The following is a 20,594-nucleotide window of genomic DNA, read 5'->3' as shown; positions in this document are numbered from 1 at the left end:
GCGACTTTTCGGCCGAAAAAAATCTGGTGTGCAGGCTATAACATTTTTGTTGGCCGTCAACACAACGGCCGTTTTTCGTGCAGTCAGTACAGATTTCGACAGGGAAAAATCTGATGAGCAAGTCTGGGCATGCTCAGAGAAGAAAGAAAACAAACCAACACATGACATCACTTCTGAAGTAGAATTTTGTTGGCCGAGAAAATTCGTGTGCAGTCTAGGCACATTCCAACCAACAAAACACAACTTGGACAAAAGTCGGACGATCGGTCGGCCGATAATCGTTGCGTGTGTAAAAGGCTTTACTCCCCTGGGTATCGCGGTTGTCCCAAGATGTCAGTGCCCCATATACTGCCTCCATCAGTCTCCACATCTCTAAGCGTGATCCAAAGAATAGGAAAAAAACACCTAGTGTGAAATCTTGTATATTTAATTTATCAGGAGTTTAAATTCACTTGCATCCAAAGAACAGAGTACTGTGCACTAAGAAAAACAGTTCCGCCTGGCAAACAAACTCTTTCGGTAAAGCGATGACGCACGTATAAGTTTTGCAGCCACTTTGACAAACACATGTCATGAACTGGGACAATCTAAAAAAAAAAAAACGTATCCTTAAAGTAACCCTATCAAGAGAAACTTGAAGGCTGCCTGGCTTACATGCTGGCCTTAATGCTTCAAAATGGCCCTGATCCAAGATAAGTTTTCTGACTTTCCTGCTCTACCCACTTGTTCAAGGTTGCTAACATCTAAAACAAGTGGGCACCTCCATATTTGTCATGACGCGTTTACTTCAAAGTGTCTTTTATGGGCCCCCTCTCCTTTTAATATTGACCGAACCGTTCCAAACTTCAAAAAAAAATGACACTGCCCCAAATGAATAAATGGTATGTGTTCTGTAGCTTTAAAAAAAACATTGGAGCTACAAGGACATGAGTATACAGTAAACCCCCGCTCCATTGCGGTTCAGTTTTTGCGGTCCTGGTATATTGCTTTTTTTTTTTTTTTTATGTTATTTTACTATATAAATCATTTAAAATGAAATATTTTTGTGTTTTCCATAGCTCTTGCTCTGTCTCTCAGTATCTTTTATGTGTTTAAATGAGTTTCTATTGTTTTAAAAGTGTGTTTAAAGACCTTAAAATGCTTTTTCTATTTTGCGGATTTTCACTTTTCGTGGCTGGGTCCAGAACGTAACCCCCGCAATAGAGGGGGGTTTACTGTAAATGTATTCACCTGTCCCTATTCTCAGCTAAACAGCTAAACCGTTAAAATGATTGTAAAGTCCTTTGTTTTATTTGTAATAAAAAAAAAAGTAATATTTTCCTACCGTGTTGCAGTGGATTTGCATAGAGCAGCCCAGATCCTCTTCTTCTCAAGTTCCACTTCGGCTCTCCTGCCCCTCCCTCCAGTTGAGTGCCCCCACAGCAAGCAGCTTTTTGTGGGGGCACCCGACCTGAGTCCCAGCTCCATGTGTCCATTCAGACACGGAGCTGCGGCCCACTCCCGCCCTCTTACTATTGTTATTGACTGACTGACTTTGACAGCAGCAGGAGCCAATCACGCTGCACTGCTGTCTCAGTCAATGAGGGGAGGCCCGGATCGCCCAGACATTCCTACAACATCGCTGGAGCTAGAGGGACCTCAGCTAAGTATTAGGAGGACTGCTGCACACAGAAGGCTTTTTATCTTGATGCATAGAATACACTAAGATATAAAAAAAATCTTCTGCCCTTACAACCCCTTTAAGCCCCTGTTTGGGGTGAAATGTGTAGGTGTGGTAGGGTTGTTTGTTTCCATTGTGTTCAATAAAGTTTGTTAAAACACCTGATTTTGCATGGTGGTTGTTACAGCTGTGCTATTCTTATGGAATGCATTTTAATACTGACACCACATGCTCCATATTACAGGGTATGCAAGTAGCAACCAACCCCTGCTAGATCACGACACCTCTCAAGCCTCACCTACTTTTATAGTATATATAAAGGTGTATGTATGTGTGTGTATATATGTGTGTATGTATGTATGTGTGTATGTATATATATATATATATATAATTTTTATTATGGTTTTTTCAGGGACGATACCGATATTTTGGCCATTGCATATTGGTATTGACCGATAATTTGTACATTTAAAGTTTTGAAAAATAGACAATTTTTGACACAAATCTCGTACTGAACATGTTAATTTTTGTTTTGTTTAATGCTTAATGGCTGTCTGGCACCCTGTGGTGGGCGGCTGGCTGTCTGGCACCCTGTGGTGGGCGGCTGGCTGGTACAGGGCCTGTGGGTGGCTGGCTGGCACTGGGCTGCTGTGGGTGGGTGTATGGCTGTGATACATGCCCGCAAGACTAGTCCCGACTCCAGACGAGGCTGTCCAAGGCGAGGGAGGCGGCCTAAGGAGACAGAATGATGTCACAAAAATATCAGCCAGTTCCGGGGGCTGATACCAATATATCGGGAGAAGTGCATATCTGCCTCAATAAATTAAGAAAAAATAAATATATATAATTTCTGTAATAGGACTTCTCACTGACCAATATCAATGTAATGCCTATCTCTCAAGTTTTTGAGATTTTTAGAATATGTGAATATTTTTGTCTAATGTTCAACTAACCTATAGCATATTTACTGACTTTATACTTTGTCAGGTGACTGAGCTGTTCTCCGAGAGTAAGAAGGAGTTGGAGGAGTGTAGCACGGTTCTGCAGTATAAGGAGAAGGAGCTGGAGGAAACGCAGAAGAACCTACAGGAATCTAAGCTGCGTCTATCCGAGGAGGAGGTTGTGGTGTCCGCTCTGGAGACCACAGAGAAAACCCTTCATCATACTGCCAACAAGGTATCAGTTACCCCTGCAAACATACACATGGGAATCGGTCGCAGCACAGCGTTCTGGATTGACGGCACATTCAGTGTGACCTCAATTCAGATCACTGTGTGCATGTGATAGTGATGTCACCGGCTGCAAAACATGTGAATCTCTCCTAAACAGTGCACGTGTAAGAGATATCTGCTTGTTAAATGGCCAACCCCCACTTGAAAGCAACATGAACTTTATGAACTTGGTCAGCTTGTAATGGCATTTCTTAGGTATGAATTCAACGAAGGTATCCAGGCTTTGGGAGTTTTATTAGATATTGTGAGACAACTTTAATAAGGAAATATGAAATTTCCCCATTAGTGTACCATTTGGAAAACTTCCCTTCCTGTCCCAGAGATGCAACAAGAAGTTAGACTAAATCTCTCGAAGGGATGGGAACTCACCTCTTGTTCTGGGAACTGCGTGAAAATGTTGGATTTCCAATCTTTCACAGTGACAGTGGGTACAAGTAATGGAGTGAATCTCCCTAACGAGGGCACAGACTCTCCTTTAAAAAAAAATGACAAGGGGTCTAATCTTTCCCCACTCTCTACTCTGTAGTGTAAAAAAAAAAAAAAAAAAATTACATTTCTAATTGCTATGTTACAGTGTAACCTTGTTAATAGAGTGATTTTTTTTTTTTTTCCCCTAAATTAAAAAGTCCAAGTTCTAAAATGTACACAAGACTGAAAACAATTAACATCTATTGGGGCATTTTTCTTCTAGTTGCTGGTCACAGTCCATGAAACCACTGCACATGTTTCTGGCCTCCATGCCAAATTGGATCGCAAAAAGGACGTGGAACAACATAACGCTCTGGTCCATGAGAGCTTTGCAGAACAGATGGATAAAAGGTTTCAAAGGATTCAGAAATCTGTGGAAGATTACAGTGTAAAGCATCAGGGGATGCAGGATTTCTATATCTGCTCTATAGGTAAGAATCTGCCTATAGTTGGTGTGTGGTGCTTTATTTATTAAAAAAAAAAAGTGTATATGTGTGTGTGTGTGTGTGTGTGTATATATATATATATATATATATATATATGTATGTGTGTGTGTGTAATATGTATGAAAAAAGGTGTAGGGGTGCGCTGATAGATGGTTAAAGCTGCTACCAGTATTCAGTGAGTGAATAAATGTGTAAATTGATGTGATATGTGGTGCGCTAAAACAAATCAAACAATCATAAATGACAATAGTGAAATGTGACGTAAAAAAGTGAATAAGGTGAACTGTGAAAAAATTGATTACACAGTGAATGCCAAAACAAAACAGTCCCAAATAATTTCCAAATTTTCCACCAAAATGTTCATAAGTGCTTTTCAAACAATGTGTAGACTCCCACCACCTTGTGGATTTCCTCCTTACCCGACGGAAAAGATAAGGTGCCAAATTGATACAAATAAAACTTGTGAAGAACAAACTTCCACCAGTGCTGCCAAAACTCCTTGTGAGGTTAATCAAGCAAGCCTCTTACCGGAATACAATCTAGTAGGCCCATGAATCTCCCTCTCAAAGAACACTCTTTCTCCTTATCAGCATGCAGGCAGGTGACTTCTTATACATGGATCCATAAATGTGGATTCTTGCATATACTCTGCACCGAATTACTCCTCTGCTGCCACTTCCGGTAATCAATAAATAAATATATTGTGTGTGTGTGTATTATTATTTTTATATATAAACAACTCTAGGTGAATGATTGCAGTTGCTCCCAGAAAATAGTTTGAATTTTTGTGTTTTAAATTTTGTTTTTGGCAGATACTCACTTGGCAGCACTGTCTTCAGCATCAAATGCAACGACCTCTGCTGTGTCCACATCCTTTGCTACTGTTGCTGAGACTGTGTCAAGACAAGTGACTCAGAGTACTGAAGAAATATTAAAGCAGGAGGGTCTCTCATCTCAAGCAAAGGAAGATCTGCAAAAACAGATGGTGAGTTTGTAGCGTTAGTACAATAATTTGCTTCTATCAAAAAGGTATTCTTTCAAAAAATTACTGGAAGTTATTTACTCTGATTCAGCCTAAAGGGCCCTCCCTTCCCACCACTGAGATGATATCCAAAATGCCTAGGGTTGTGAACATTGCATCAGCACTTTAGGCCCCTTTCACATGAGGCGGACTCTGTATTTGATCAGCAGGGGATTTGTCTGCTGAGCGGATGACAGGTCTGTGTCCGCTCTGTTTATGCAGAGCGGACATGGACAGAGCCCGCTCTGCTCTGAGCGACCAGGTGTAAACGGACTCTGTTGTCTGTTCACACCCGACTGCCCCTGATCTGATCATCCTAGGTGGAGGATGGACGGATCCTCTTCTGTGTTTTTTTATGTATTTATTTTTAAATGTATTTAAAAATTTTTTTTTTTTTTGTGGATCGGGGCTGGCCCGGTGAGTTAAACTTCTCGCAAGGTCTCATACGACCCGGCCTCGGCCTGAGTCGCAGCGTTCCTCCTGGCCGACAACCCCCCCATTTCAATGGGGAGGAGGGTCTGACTGGAGCGTTGCCCACCTAGTTTCTTGTATGGGGAGTAGCTGTACCCAATCTGCCCCTAGAGGGTTTTTGGGCAGACATGGGCCCCTCCTTAGGGCGGTCGGATCCCTGGGTTCCCCTCCTCCCCGCAGGCGCCCCCCCCCCTCCTGTTTTTGCCGAGTCCCTCAGCCTGCCCAACCTCCACATACACTGGGGCTGTTTGGGTGGTCTGGTTATTTGCCTGGGATGGGGGTAGGGCGCTAACTAGCGATGTGGGAGGGGGTGCGTATTTGGCGACCAGACCATCAACTGTGTGGTGGGGACTCCTGCCTGGATCTGTCCTTGAGGTCTAATCTCCTCGCGGTGCCGCCGTTTTGTTGTAGCCTGTGTAATTCTATGCACGGCACCATGTTTAGCCGCTTTTCCACTGCATGGAATGGATCGGTTTGGCTCGCTTTGGCGCTTTTCCACTGCATGGTACGTGTTTGGTACGGCAGCGCTTTTCCTCTACATGGTACGGCTCGCTTAAACACTACCACCTTGGTTGTGGTTCCAAGCGTTCCGTACCTATACCATATCCCTCAATCCTTCGCCAGCAGCCTTGATTGTCACTACTAGCCACTGATTGGTTGTAATCCCACCCCCTTACTACTTTAGTGGAAAAGCAAACCGAGCTGAGTAGAGCCTATACAGTGCCGAAAGGTGCCGACTTGTACCACGCAGTGGAAAAGCAAACCGAGCCGAGCAGGGCCAGGCAGTGCCGAGCCGGTACTTGCAGTGGAAAAGTGCCATATGTGTAGTCCGGCGGCCATTTCTTGTCATTTGCCATTGCAAATAGCGACGGCCATGATAGTGGAGCCCTGTTGGCGGCAATTTCGGTGGTGCGAGCCCCTCCTTAATCCCCTGGCGCTGACTCCTGGATATTTCGCTTCCTGATCGCCGCACGTATAGTGCAGATTCTCCTGGTGCTTGTAGGTACCTGTGTTGGCAGGTGGTGAGTCTGGTGGGGTCCCCTCCCTCTCTGCTGAAGATCGCTTTGTGATTGGCAACAGGGTGGTGCTGTCAGCCCGGTGGGGGTTGTCCCTTAGCAGTGCGTTTACACTCTTTTTTGGGTTCCCCCCTAGTAAATCATGCAGTTTTTGGAGCACATTTCCACACCTGATCCCCTCTCTAAGGCTGTGGGGCCCTCTGGGTACCAACCATCCATCCATCCATGCACTAACTGTGGTCCTGGAGTCCCTTGTGTCCCGGGTGGTGGTGGCTTGCAGGCGCAAAAACAATCATCAGATCCTGAATCTGAATTGGCCACCGCAGGCGTGGTTCACCCTTCTGGGTCTGCGACCACGCGCCTTGAATCCTCTGATAGTGAGGATGATTCCTCAACGTGTGCGACTGCGCTTGAAAAGGAGCTAGTGGATGCACTGATTGTATCTATGCGTGAGACCCTAAAGATGGAGGATGCAGCTGAAGCTACAACAGAGGTGCAGGTACCATTTGGCACTCGCATGCCACCCAGAGCGGGGTTTCCTTTCCCTGCTCATTTTGACAGAATTGTCGCTAATATGTTGGGACAACCAAATCATCCCCGTAGGTTTCCTAAGCTCTTTACTAGGCGTTACCCCTACAAGGAGTCCCTTCTTAAGAAGTGGACTGTTCCACCCATGGTGGACCCTCCGGTTTCCAGAATAAACAAGGCAGCCATGATTCGGGTTGAAGAGTCCCTGGCCTTTAAGGACCCAGCTGACCGGAAGACGAAGGCTGTGGCCCTCACTATGCACACCTTAGCTGGTTCGGCAATGAGGCCGGTATTTACCATTGCCCTAGTGTCGCAAACTCTGACCGAGTTGGCTAAGCTCCTATGCCGTGAACTGGGGGGGGAGAACAGCTTTGCTGAGCTGGTGGACCAGCTGGTTCTGCAGTTTCTCTGTGATGCATCTTGGATGTTCCTGCCTCTCTGTTTTGGTGGTGGTCCTTCGGCGTGTCTTTTGGCTTAAATGCTGGTCTGTGGACCAGACTTCTAAAAAGGCCTTAACTGCTCTTCCCTTTCAAGGAGATCGCCTGTTTGGAGCTACCCTGGATGACATCATTAACCGCTTACCGACTGCTCACAGTATATTTACTGCGGCAGTCAGCCCCTCACAGGCAGAGTGACGTAGGTCTACGTCGCTCGCCTGTGAGGCTCTGGGGAGCGAGCGCGCGCCCCCCGCGCGGTCACGGACCCCCCCCCCCCCCCCCGCGTGTGTGACCAGCGGACCCGATGTCCGCCGGTCACTCGGCGATCGGCGGGGGAGAGGGAGAATGTCAGGCAGCTTGTGTAAACAAGCCACCTGTCCTTCTCCTCGCTGTAAAGACACTGATCAAACGGATCTAGTATGTAGATCCGTTGATCAGTGTCCTTACAGCTCAAGCCACAGCCAATCACAGTAGAAAGCACGCCCCTAGGGACACACACAGCCCCTCCCTCCCAAATATAGTTAACCCCTTCACTACCAGTGTATTTTTACAGTAACAGTGCATATATATAGCACTGATTACTGTAGAGATGTCACTGGTAACCCCAAAAGTGTCAAAAATGTCAGTCAAAGGTCCGATCTGTCCGCCGCAATGTCGCAGTACCGCAAAAAAAATCGCAGATCGCCGCCATTACACGTTAAAAAAAAAAAAACAACAAAAATGACAAAAATCTTTCCCTTTGTTAGTAAACGCGATAACTTTTGCGCAATTCAATCAAAATACGCTTTTTGCGAGTTTTTTTTTTTTTTTTTTTTTACCAAACATAGGTAGCATAAAACAAATTGGCCGAAAATGTTAAAAAATTTTGATTTTTACATTTTTTTTTTTTTGGGGAATTTCATATAAAAAAATGTGAAAAATATTGTTATTTTTGCAAAATGTATGCTCTTTTTTTTGTTTATAGCGCAAAAAGTAAAAATCGCACGGGTGATCAAATACCACCAAAAGAAAGCTCTGTTTGTGGGAAAAAAAGGACGTCAAATTCGTTTAGGTACAGCGTTGCACGACCGCGCAATTGTCCGTTAAAGTCACGCAGTGCCGAATCGCAAAATACCTCCTGGTCGTTTAGCAGGAAAATCCTCCGGGGCTTAAGTGGTTAAAGGTCTCAGGGGGGGGGGGAGATTACCTTTCTTTCGCAAGCTAAGGGCTAGGAACTTCGTTGTAGACCTTCCTTCTCGAATCATAAGAAGTTTTTTTCGTCCCTCGAGGTCCACTGACAAGGGCTCAAAGTCTTTCAGGGCCTCGTCTGGCAGATCCTAATGAACCTGGTCTGGCAAGCCGAAAGCTGGCTCCTGCATGAAGGTGCGCCCTCACCCTGTATCAGGGGTGGGGGGACGTCTTCCATGGTTTCATCTGTTTGGTAGCACATGATCTGCCTATTGCAACTGTGTGTGGACTGTTTGGTTTTTTTTTTTCTCTTGCTTACATTCTTCTGTGAACTTTATAAGCTTTTTGTATTAAACGAAAAACATTCTATCCAAGTGTTTGTATAGCCACGCATTTCTTTGTTTTGATGGGTTTTAGAGGCATTAAAAAAAAAAAAACTCCCTACTCTAGCCAAATTTAAAATATACTACGCAACTACAATCTTTTGTAGTCATGGCACTAAATACTGCTGATCGTGTGTATTTAAGCTGTACTAATATGAAGGTTCTTCAGTAGAAATCAGTTTACATGAAGTCAAACCTAGGTCACACCATGGGAGAAATGTACTATAACTGGAGCGTGCAAAATCTGGTGCAGCTGTGCATGGTAGCTAATCAGCTTCTTGGGGCCCTTTCACACTGATGCGTTTTTTCCTTGCAAGATAACAAAAGAAAAATGTTTCCCTTTTTTAAATACTATGAGACTTTTCACACCACTGTGTTACAGGTGCAGTGCGTTTTGAAAAGTCCTGCATGCTGCATCTTTGGTGTGGTTTTGAAAAACGCAGCTTCCTATTGAAATGAATAAAAATTGCGTTAGACGCACCGCGGTTTGTGCATTTTTTTTTTTTTTTTAGTCACCTGTCCATTTTCACAGGTGCAGGCAACCCAGAAATTCACATCAACTGTGATTTTGCTGGAGCGCAGTGTGAAAGTACCCTTACTTCAGCTTGTTCCATTAAGCTTTGACAATAAAAACCCGGAAGCTGATTGGTTTCTATGCAGAGCTGCATCAGATTTTGCACTCCAGTTTTAGTAAATCATATTACTAGAATTAAAGGAGAAATGCAACCAAAGCTTGTTTTGGCTGTACTTCTCTTGTGAATCACAGGAGTGCAGTTCGTTCTTCACGCCTGTGACCCAGGCTGAAGCTGATCAGACAAAGTCTGTCCGGGCTGGGGAAAAGATTGTGCTATATGGTCAGGATCCACCCAGATGCCTGGACTGGCATCCGGCGCATCCTCTCACCACCAACCCTCCCCTAGCTTGGTTCTCCGGGGGCAAGAACAGAGGGCCAGTGACTGATAGTCACCAGCTCTCTGCTTATGGAGCTCTGAAAACTGAGCGATCAGCGGTCTTTGATGTTTCAGTTCTCAGTCTTAGAGCCGGCGAGAGGCAGATGCAGCATACACCTAGGTAGGTATAATTTCTTTAAAAAAAAAAACCTTCTCTAACTAATCTTTTACTCTACATATTTTGGTGTCTTCCATTGAGATGTGTTTTTATTACTTACTCGCTGGTGTCCTTTTTTTCCTTTTTTAATGTTTTTTTTTTTTTTTTTTTCCCTGTCAGGCTGAACTCCATTCCACACTCCAGAAAGCAATCACAGCAGACTTGCTGCCAGTTGTTTCCTCGGTTTTGAATCTCAATTCTCACTTGAGTCAATGCTTGCAAAATTTCTATGGTGTTGCGGACAAGGCAAGTTTCCATGTCTATTATTTCTTTCAAAGATTTGTTCCTTTTACAGTTTTCATAGACCAGTCTTAAGTCACCATTTGAGAAGCTGCTTGCCCCAAAAGGTTTTCTTAGACTTTCTTTTCTGAAAATGTGATCAGCTAACAATTTATGCTGACTAAACATATGGGTTGATTTACTAAAACTGAAGAGTGCAAAATATGGCGCAGCTGTGCATGGTAGCCAATTGGCTCCTAACTTCTTGTTTTAATTCAGCGTTGACAAAAAAAAAAAATCCTGGAAGCTGATTGGTTTCTATGCACCAGATTTTGCACCCTCCAGTTTTAGTAAATCAACACCATAGAGTTCTCCTTCACTGTAGCAATTTGGTAAAAATGTAGACTGCACACGAATGGAAAAAAAAATCTGTATTAAAATTCCTCTTCATGCTTTTCTGTGGGTTTCAGTTTAATAAATGTAGAATGCAGCATTTGCAGGAAATGCTTGCTTGTTTTCAGTGGCTGAACATGCAAACTAGAAGCAAAAAGCATGTGATTTTAAAACTATAAAAGTGGAAGTAGGCCCACAATGTGACTTTCAGCAGCCTCTCGCCCCGGCTTTTGTAGCACACATTTGGACAATTGCACAGAGCATGCACACAGCTTCTTGCTTCATTTTTGATGCAGTCTCACACAGACCAGTTAGTACTATGGACTGAATGGGGGGGAGGTTACTGGTAGATCGATCGGCTTCTGTTGACCGTTACTCACAGAACTTAAGCATTTGTTTTAGAGCCCGTTCACATTAGGTCGCTCCGACTTAGGGGGCGACCACCTGTGAAGTCGCGCGCGGCGCGACTTGCACGGACTTCACATAATGGAAGTCAATGCAAGTCGCCTCCAGGTAGCCCCAAAGTAGTACAGGATCCTTTTTCTAATTGAAGAGACAAGAACTCGCTGCTCAAGGTGGTGTAATTGCCTGATGACTCACACCGGTGCATGCCCCGGCTCGCCTCCGTGGAAACTTGATAAAGGAAAAGGAATTGGCAGCACTCCAGGTTGAGTCAAAATCCAGATTTATTGACTGGACATCCAAATATGACAATCGTGACAAGGTAGACGCGTTTCACACACTGACTGTGTGCTTAATCATTGATGTAATGATTAAGCACACAGTCAGTGTGTGAACGCGTCTACCTTGTCACGATTGTCATATTTGGATGTCCAGTCAATAAATCTGGATTTTGACTCAACCTGGAGTGCTTCCAATTCCTTTTCCTTTACCCTTTTTCTAAGTCGGAGCGACTTGTGTCGCTCCTATTAGAACCGGTCCTGTACTACTCAATGACTGCGACCGTGCACGACTTGCCAGGCTGACCAAGTCGCCTGACAAGTCGTATTAGTGTGAACCGGCACTTAGTCTATCGCCTCTAAACTTGAAGTTGCTTTACATTTGCTGTGGTATACAGCAGGTCTTTAACCCCTACAGTGTCATTAAGTGAGCAATAATGTAAATGATTGAAATTCAGTTAGGAATAATGCATTTTGCTGTAATCTTGCTGAGCGATGGTGTGTTTTTATGGAATTTTTTTTTTTTTTGTCTTTAGGTTGCTACCCATGGAGAAGAAATGAGACAATTTTTCACTGATCATTCTATAATGCTACACAAGTTACGTCTGGATTCCACATCAGCCCTGTCCAGTATTCAGTCCGATTCTCAGTGTTTGAGAGAGGAGATTCAAGCTGCTCAGACAATGCATTCTGAGGTAAAGCCCCAGACATGTCTTCTCACCTGATATATCCAGCGAACACCATTGTGGCAATTACAGCAGTATTAAATTCAAAAGCAAACATTTATTATATTGTAGCTTACCGATTCTTAGATGTGATGGTTTAGTAATGCAGCAATCACATTTACTGATTGGTAAGGTGCAGTATATTGCATTTTTGGTTTTCAGTCTTAAATAGTGCTTTACCCTATGTTCACACCGATGCATTTTTAGTGCGGATTGCAGTATGCAGAAACGCACTACAGTCCGTTTTAACATGTTTACATTTATGCGTTTTTCAGCTGCGTTTTGCGTGTAATAGACTTCAATGCAATTGCACCAAAAACGCAGGTGATGCATTTGTGATATTTTTTTGATGCATTTTTCATTTTTTTGGTTTCCCCTTTTAAAAACACTGTATATAGCTAAGTTGGGAAGCTGTCCACTGCGTCCTTACCAACCGATAAGTCATCAGCTGTTGGCAAGGTTCCCTGCTGATAGCTGAATGTAAAAAGAAAACCAAGAAAAATAAAACAGCGTGCCCCGCCCTTCCCCCTCCTCCTCCTTGTGGGGGTCTGCGGGCAGGGGGCTTATCAAGATCTGGAGGCCCCCCTTTAAGAAGGAGGGCTCCTAAATCCTGCCCCCCCATGTTAATACTGTACTGTATTGTACCTCTACTCATTCACCATAAAAAAAAAATACCCAGAAGTGTTAAAAAAAAAAAAAAAAAAGATGGTTTTTGACAAGTCCTTTAAAAATGAAGAATGTCCCCCGTCGTAGCTCTTACATAACATGTCTTTTCCCTCCGGTGGTTTCTTCTCTCTCGCCGCTGACCTTCCTCAGATGCTGGCTGCCTCCATTGTGTCGGCTCCCGCTGTTAGTCACGCCCCATGGCTATATAAGAAATGGCAATCTGGTGAGGTCACCCGAAGAACCCCTCTGCCCCAAAGCATCCGCTCCCCCATTTTGAGGGCATGCCGTCTGGTATGGTTCAGTGGAGGGGGGAGGGGGTGGCGCTTGCTCTGTTTTCTGCCCTGCCTGGCTGCATGTTTGGATAAGGGCATAGTATGGGTTTTGGAGGGGGGGTCTCATGACATTTTTGTTTTGTTTTTTATTTTGGGGACCCCACGCTGTTTATTTTTTTTTTAACATTCAGCGGGGAACCGGACGACTCATCGGTTAAGGACACGGCGACCTGCTTCCTGGCTCGCTCCTTAGCAACCAGCTATATACAATGTTTTTTAAAGAGAGGAAAAAAAAATATAAACCACATGAAAACTGCAAGCAAAAACGAGGGTTTAAAAACACACCGTAAAACGTGCCTGAAAAATGCATCCAGTGCAGCCTGCATAATGTAAACCTAGACTCGAGATCTGTGATGCACCACAAATATGGCCTGTCGTTCAGTTCCTCCTGAAAATGCTGACTGTCTGGCTCTAATTTAGAGTGTGTATCTGATTTTATAGTTTTATTTTTTTTCTACTCCATTTGTGTTTCAAAGCAGGATTTTTTAAGTGCTCAGTAAATTCTCCTAGTTTTCACTGCTCCGTTTTAGAACTCTTGCTAAATTGTATTTTTTATAAAATGAAAATAATTAGCTTGAATAATAAAGGGAAAATATATACAGAAAAATATATGTAGAATAAATTGAATCCATATAAAGTGCAAACGTACAGCAAATTAGTGCATATATATAGTGAACACTTAAACTTACAGACCCAAAAGTTCATATGAACGAAGGCCTGTTTTATTTATTCTACATATATTTTTCTGTATATTTGCACTTTTTATTATTTGTGCTGCTTATATTCATTTTATGTTCTTTTATGAGCTGATATCACAGCTTTACAAATGGCCGCTTTCTGTTCAGTTGTTGGTGACCTAGCGCAGATGTTTATAGAATTTCCTATATTGCATTTCCTAATCTTCTCATGAGTCTTATTTCTGTTAAAGTTAACCTAATCAGAAGATTTTCATAAGAGTAAGAAATGCAAATCTGTAAGTGACCGTACACTGGACCCCATCCACCCCCCGGTCCCGCTGTACCAGTGTCCCACAATCCCCCTGTGTCTGGCACCGGGACACCACTTCACATGTCTGGGGATTTGAAATCCCCACAGCCAAATCAATCTGTACTTCTTAGCGTGTATGGACAAGAAGCATTCCTATTGGTCAGCACTGTCGCATGGATCGCGCTGACCAAACCGAATGTGTCAAGCCCATCCTGCGAGAAAAGAAAGCGAAGAGGATTTCCAATTCCTGGACCAAGGAAGCAGCGCCCCAGTGCCCAACACCGGGGGATTGCGGGACACTTTTACAGCAGAACCGGGTGGGGGGGGGGGGGAGGATGGGGAGGGGATAAATGAAGGTGGGTTACAAATCTGATCTTTAGCCTTCATTTCCTCAAAGCATTTTTGAGATAAATGATCTGTAAGATTCTTCTAATTAGTTTTATTCGGGACAGTGTGCACACTCAACTAGTCCAAGTAACATAACCTCTTCATAGTCTGGATGTCTCATTCACAATCATGTGAAGGAAAGAAACTTTATGCTTTTCTCACTTATATATATTTTTTTTTTTTTTTTTTCTAACACAGGAAGTAAATAAGCTTATAAGTTCCATGCAAAATCAGTTGAACCTATTTGCTTGCACCTTCCAAGGCCTTCTGAATAAAGAAGAGAAGCTACAAAAATCTACAGGCTTACTGCGGGAAGATTTGGATAAGTAAGACTTTTAGCAGTGTTTACCTACTCGATAAGTTGTATTGAAGCTAATGAATATGTTGTAAATTGTTTCAAGAAAACAAGGATTTTCTGGAACAGAATGACTGAATTGCTGAAGGATTGATTGTATCTTTTCTAAATATATATATATATATATATATATATGATTTATTTTTTACTTTAGTGAAATAAGCTTCATTGTAAAGACTTTTGTCTGGACAGCAGTGAAGGAGTTCCCTAGTGGAAACCATTACTGCTTATATCAGACCTTCTGAATTTTTACCAAGCATGGTGATGACTTCTATAAATCAAAAAAAATAGTTCTTCCAAGTTTTAAATGTAGCTTTTTCTTTTTCTTTTTTTTTTTTTTAAACAATTTATTGTGGAAACTATCCCAGAGCGGTATCTGTCATAGGTCTATTTCATATGTTATTTACCATTGTTCTTATTGCAGTGTTACATCTGAAGCCATTGAAAAAACGTCCACCCACCACAATAAATTTGTGGACCAGTGTGCAGATATAGGGGGTGAGATTCGGCAGCAGGCAGAATCGAACATAAGCAGTGTAGAGGAGTCCAGCAAACAATGTGAGAAGCTCCGTTCGAGTATTAATGCCATATCGCATGACACAGAAGAGTGGTGCAAGGTTACTACCAAGAAAATCGCCTCTGCCGCTGAACAACAGGATGCCTATTTGCAGCTTGCCCGGATACAGCTCCAAAGTTTACAAAAGGTATGTTTTTGTATGAAAACCTGGTGTGTGTGTGTGTACATGTGTATGTGTGTGTGTGTGTAGATATATGTGTGTGTATATATATATATATATATATATATATACTGTATGTATGAAACAAAACAATACACTCAGACCACAAAAGCGGAACAAGTCACACTACTAAAATAAGACTCAGGGTGGCGATATGTTTTATGGCACTACCCTAAAACTCAGCACCAGTCTAGGTTTAGGAATATTCGCTATCACTAAACCAAGTACACAGAAAATTGACCATCAGAAATTGGGCATGGGAAAGTCACTAAAATTAGCAAAAATCAGCGCAGCGAATTGATCATTAAAAGTAGTGTACATGAATCTATAAGTGGCTGTTATCACTGAGTATATTTTCACCACATACCGTATCTCTAATCAAAAAAAGTGCTGCGCCACATAAATATCAATTACATTAATACTCTGTGTAGCTGGTAAAATTTCAAAATAAGGTGCTACAATATAGTGCAAATAAGGCTAATTCATGAGTTGTAAAAATTTATACCAATAAAAAATTTATGTGCAAAAAATATCTATTCAAATATAGTGATTATAAACTAAAATATATATCAATATGAATATAGACACTTTTAATATTAAAGTGCAAAAAACGTGTGCAAATAATTTGTGCAAATACTGCATATCCGATGCTATTAGAAAAGTGCCAGTGCTTCAACATTGGATCCAATAGCTGTGCATCCCTTCACCTTTAATTAGATGGCAGCTCACCTCAGTTTCTGACCCTTGTTTTACTGATGGGTCAGAGCATGCTGTTCCCTTAACGGGATAATCACAGTAGAATGGGATAGCCAAATCATCCAACGAAAACAGGGTCAAGATCAGCTCAGCAGTGTCCAGCAGCAATTCCACAGAGATGTAAGAAAAAACGGACAAGATCTAATGCTCTCTGTACGGCAGCTTTATTGCGAGTAAAAGAAGAAATACTTACAATTTCCAGCACAATCAGCTGTGCGGGCTGTGATAGGCAATCCGTACTCTCAAAAACAAACAGCGAACTGGCCTCTGATAGCAGGCTCTGCCCCCCCCCCCCCCCCCATACGCGTTACGTGTAGGGGCTCCTATTGACGAAGTCAACGGATGACGCAACGCGTATAGGGGGCAGAGCCTGCTATCGGATGCCAGTTCTCGGATTGTCTCTTGGAGTACGGATTGCCTGTCACAGCCCGTACAGCTGCTTGTGCCGGCAATTGTAAGTGTATTTCTTCCTTTACTCACAATAAAATTGCCATACAGAGAGCATTGGATCTTGTCCATTTTTTCTTACATCTCTGTGGGATTGCTGCTGGACACCTCTGAGCTGATCTTGATCCGATTTTTGTTGGATGATTTGGCTATCCCCTTCTACTGTGATTATCCTGTTAAGGGAACAGCATGCTCTGACCCATCGGTAAAACATGGGTCAGAAACTGAAGTGAGCTTCCATCTAATTAAAGGTGAAGGGATGCGCGGATATTGGATCCAACGCTGAAGCACTGCCACTTTTGTAATGGCATCGGATTTGCGGTGTTTGCACACGTTTTTTGCATTTTATTGGGACTTTAATATTAAAAAGGTCTATATTAATATTGAGATACATATTAGTTTATTATCACTATATTTAAATATTTTTTTTTTTATTGGTTTCAATTTTTACAACAACTTGTGAATTAGCCTTATTTATTTGCACTATATTGTAGCGTAATATTGAAATTTTACCGGATACACAGAGTATTAATTTATTTGATATTTAAGTGCGCAGCACTTTTTTAGATGGGAAAGTCACTGTTTGTAGTTGGGGAATCTATCCATATATCCAAAACTTTATGAAACTTTATAGCACAGCCACGAGCTAAATAGTTTGCATATAATAAGGGTAAGGCTGAATTAACTAGATGCTTCCAAAAATTCAGTGAGGGGGCTGAGGAAGACCTCATTTTCAGAACAAATGTTTTACGTGCTTAAAAGAGTAGAAGACCCAAAATAGTCCTAGGGGCCCTATGAGGAGCTAGGTAATATACCAGACCCAACAGACACACATCAATTGTCAATAGCACCTGAATAGTAGTGACCAGGAGGATGACAGAAGTTACATCCATCCATGTCTATGGGGGGATGCAAAAGCAGCTGAAACCAGGTCACTGCTCCCGTCAGTTAAGTTCTGAATGCCCTTAGTAGTGCCTCAAACAGATGTCAAACGCAAACTGCATTTGGCAATTAAAGCTGTGGACACAATTCATAGGATCTAGTGCAGGCCACAAAAAGTTACTATATTATAATGGTAGAGCAAGCCAGGCATTTGAATATTTTTAATTGCTTAAAACTGGGTATTGTACAGAGATAGAACTGTTCTTGTGATGTTTAGGATGTGGGAAGCTTCTGTGAATCCTCGACGGAGAGTATTACGGGTATGGTGAACCAGCAGCGCGTGTTGGAGGAGAAGGATTTATCAAAATTGGTTGAACGAGTTAATGATGACAAGCAGACAATTGTGGAGCAGAAGCTGGAACTTTGTGAACAAGCACAGGATGGCCTAAGTAAAGTTTACTCCTACCTTACACAAGAGCTCAGGAATGATATTCCCACTGGTGAGATTTATTATAATTATTATATTTATTTTATTGATTATTTTAGCTTTTTTTTTTTTTTCCCTTGACCTGCAGCCCTATTCATGTGTGCATCTTTATCCGCTGCTAGTTGGTTACACTTGATATGTAGAGACTATTAGTGCAATTAGTTGTGATATGAGAAAAGAGTCCTAAAAGTAAACTCCAGGCAAAGTAAAAAGACGCAAGTTACCCCTTTTGCGCCTAAGGGTAAAACAAATCTACTTTAACATGTGTTCGTAAAACTGTACATATCACAACTTTGTGCATCCAGGTGGATTATACATTGTTTTCTTAGGACAAATTGAGCTTTTATTTGGCGGCAAATGGTAATGGATACCTCCCCTTATGATTTATTTATTTTTAAGCAAAGGAAAACTGGGCCAAAATATATAAAAAAAAATGTAACTGTATATTTCTTGGTACTACCATAACTGTCTACTGAAGAACAACCCAAATTAAATCTCTCCTCCTGACAATTGCAACTATACCACTTATGTGTATGTTAGTTGTATGTACCCGTTAGAGGAGCACATCTTTACTGGTCTAACGATTCGATTCCGATTATCCTTTCAAAGATTTGATTTGATTCCACAATGTATCATGATTACTACCCATGGTTTTCATAAAAAAAATTCAAGCAGTCAGAACTTAATTTCTTTATTTTATCTGCTCTTAAAAAAATAAAAAAAAGCAGACAACAGTAACAGAACTGTAAATAATAAATGGCACAGCCCCCTTGCACTCCCGGAAGAACCCTGCCAGTGTAATCTAAAGTTTAAAAAAAAAAATAAAAATCATTGCCAGACCCTCTGTTTTTATGAATCCATCCCTACTCTGTGTTAGTGTAAACCGATGCCTCTAAATACCATATTTTCCGGCGTATAAGGCGACTGGGCGTATAAGACGACCCCCCCCCCCCTAATTTTCAAATTAAAACATAGGTTTCGGGCTATACTCGCCGTTTAAGACTACCCCCCCTTCTGAAGCAAGGCAACACCATTGAAAAACATCAGATTTCTCATAGATCTCCAAGGTACCCAAAGTACTGTAAAACATGTAATCTCTCATAATATCTCCAAGGTACCCTAAGTATTACCAGTAGATGTAATCTCAAGACGCTAGCTGTGCGGGAATCTTGTACCGGTATACCCTATGTACCGTAGCTTCGGCTACATACAGTATACCGTGCTGAGCCAATCAAGGAGAGCGATGTATTCTATTATTGAATGCGAAGCCTGCTCGGATTGGCAGAGTCAGAGAGGCGGGCTGATGTTACTCCGCCAATCCGAGCAGGCTTTGCATTCAATAGAATACACCACTCTCCCTGATAGGCTACATACAGTGTACCGCGCTGAGCCAGAGCTACGGTACATACGGTATACTGGTTAAGGATTCCCACACAGCCAGCGTCTTGAGAGATTACATCTACCGGTAATACTTATATTTAGGTTACCTTGGAGATATTATACTCGGTGTATAAGATGACCCCCGATTTTTGGGGGATTTTTTTGAGGTTCAAAAGTAGTCTTATACGCCAGAAAATACAGTACCTTTTCTCTGATCTTTTGTGGCCTGTCATGTGACCTCCAGCCGCTCTCCTCTTCCGATCTATAGGTTACAGTGGGAGGGGCTGAGTGGACAGCACAGCGGCAGGGTCACGTGACCTCCCCGAGTAACGTCTGGGGGCAAAATTATATAAAATATATATAATATTATATTTATTTTTTTTACCTTTTTTGAGTACGCTGGCAGGACTCTCCCAGGACAGACCCGGTGCACGGGGATGACATTCATGCAATCACAAGGCAGCCGTTCTCTGTATCAATGCAGGATTGTAAATAGAGAGATACTATTGCGCTTACTAAAAACAGTTACAAAATCAGCTGCAGGCACTACATCACAACAATATTGGTAAAATCACTATATATACAAAATGAGGTGCTAAAATTGATATAAAGAGGTTAAACTTGTTATAACACATAATAAAATCATAATGCATGCAGTATAAACCCGTATTTAAATAAGAAACGTGCAAAAAGAGGTCACAAAGTCCAAAATTACTTCCACCATCCAGTAGAAGTCAGGAGAATGAAAAATCTTACCAACTAATTAAAAAAAAAAAAATCAAAGTGTCCAAATCCAGATATATATCCATATGAAGGAAAGAGTCCTGTGTTCCAAGATGGGAAATGACACCACCAGTGCTCCAATCACCAAAGGGGAAAACTTGAGTGCTTACCAGAAGTAGTGGACTCTTAATTACCACATGGCAAGAGAGTCGCATGGGCTTTAAGAGTATCGACTTGAAGTTACTCTTGGTATATGATCTCTCTCTCGCTGATTCAGATACTCAAAAAGACAGAGAAACTCCACATAGTGTGACGTTCAAATTAGAGTATTTATTAAAAGGAAATAACTTACTTTTTCCAAATAAATGACAAGCATAAAACACGTGTCTTGAATGGCCGCAGTATCAAGATGAAAGCTCACAGTAACCCGACGTGTCCCCAGAGGAAGTCCAAGAGGACGAAACGTACGTCGGGTTACTGTGAGCTTTTGTCTTGATACTGC

At 42.1% G+C, this 20,594-nt stretch overlaps 1 protein-coding gene across 1 annotated transcript in view; it reads left to right on the top strand.

The window, feature by feature from the left end:
* Window positions 1-20,594, top strand: part of KIF11 (kinesin family member 11) — a 57,932-nt gene that overhangs the window by 25,905 nt on the left and 11,433 nt on the right. Inside the window, exons 12-19 of the mRNA XM_082268448.1 lie at window positions 2,648-2,836; window positions 3,584-3,791; window positions 4,619-4,791; window positions 10,057-10,182; window positions 11,765-11,923; window positions 14,524-14,651; window positions 15,105-15,384; window positions 17,780-18,002. Coding sequence (XP_082124574.1) covers window positions 2,648-2,836; window positions 3,584-3,791; window positions 4,619-4,791; window positions 10,057-10,182; window positions 11,765-11,923; window positions 14,524-14,651; window positions 15,105-15,384; window positions 17,780-18,002 — 1,486 coding nt within the window. The remainder of the gene's footprint in view (window positions 1-2,647; window positions 2,837-3,583; window positions 3,792-4,618; window positions 4,792-10,056; window positions 10,183-11,764; window positions 11,924-14,523; window positions 14,652-15,104; window positions 15,385-17,779; window positions 18,003-20,594) is intronic.

Source organism: Pelophylax lessonae (genome assembly GCF_965119305.1).
Source record: "Pelophylax lessonae genome assembly, chromosome: 9".
Lineage (NCBI taxonomy): Eukaryota > Metazoa > Chordata > Amphibia > Anura > Ranidae > Pelophylax > Pelophylax lessonae.
This window is presented reverse-complemented; position numbering and strand designations above follow the sequence as displayed.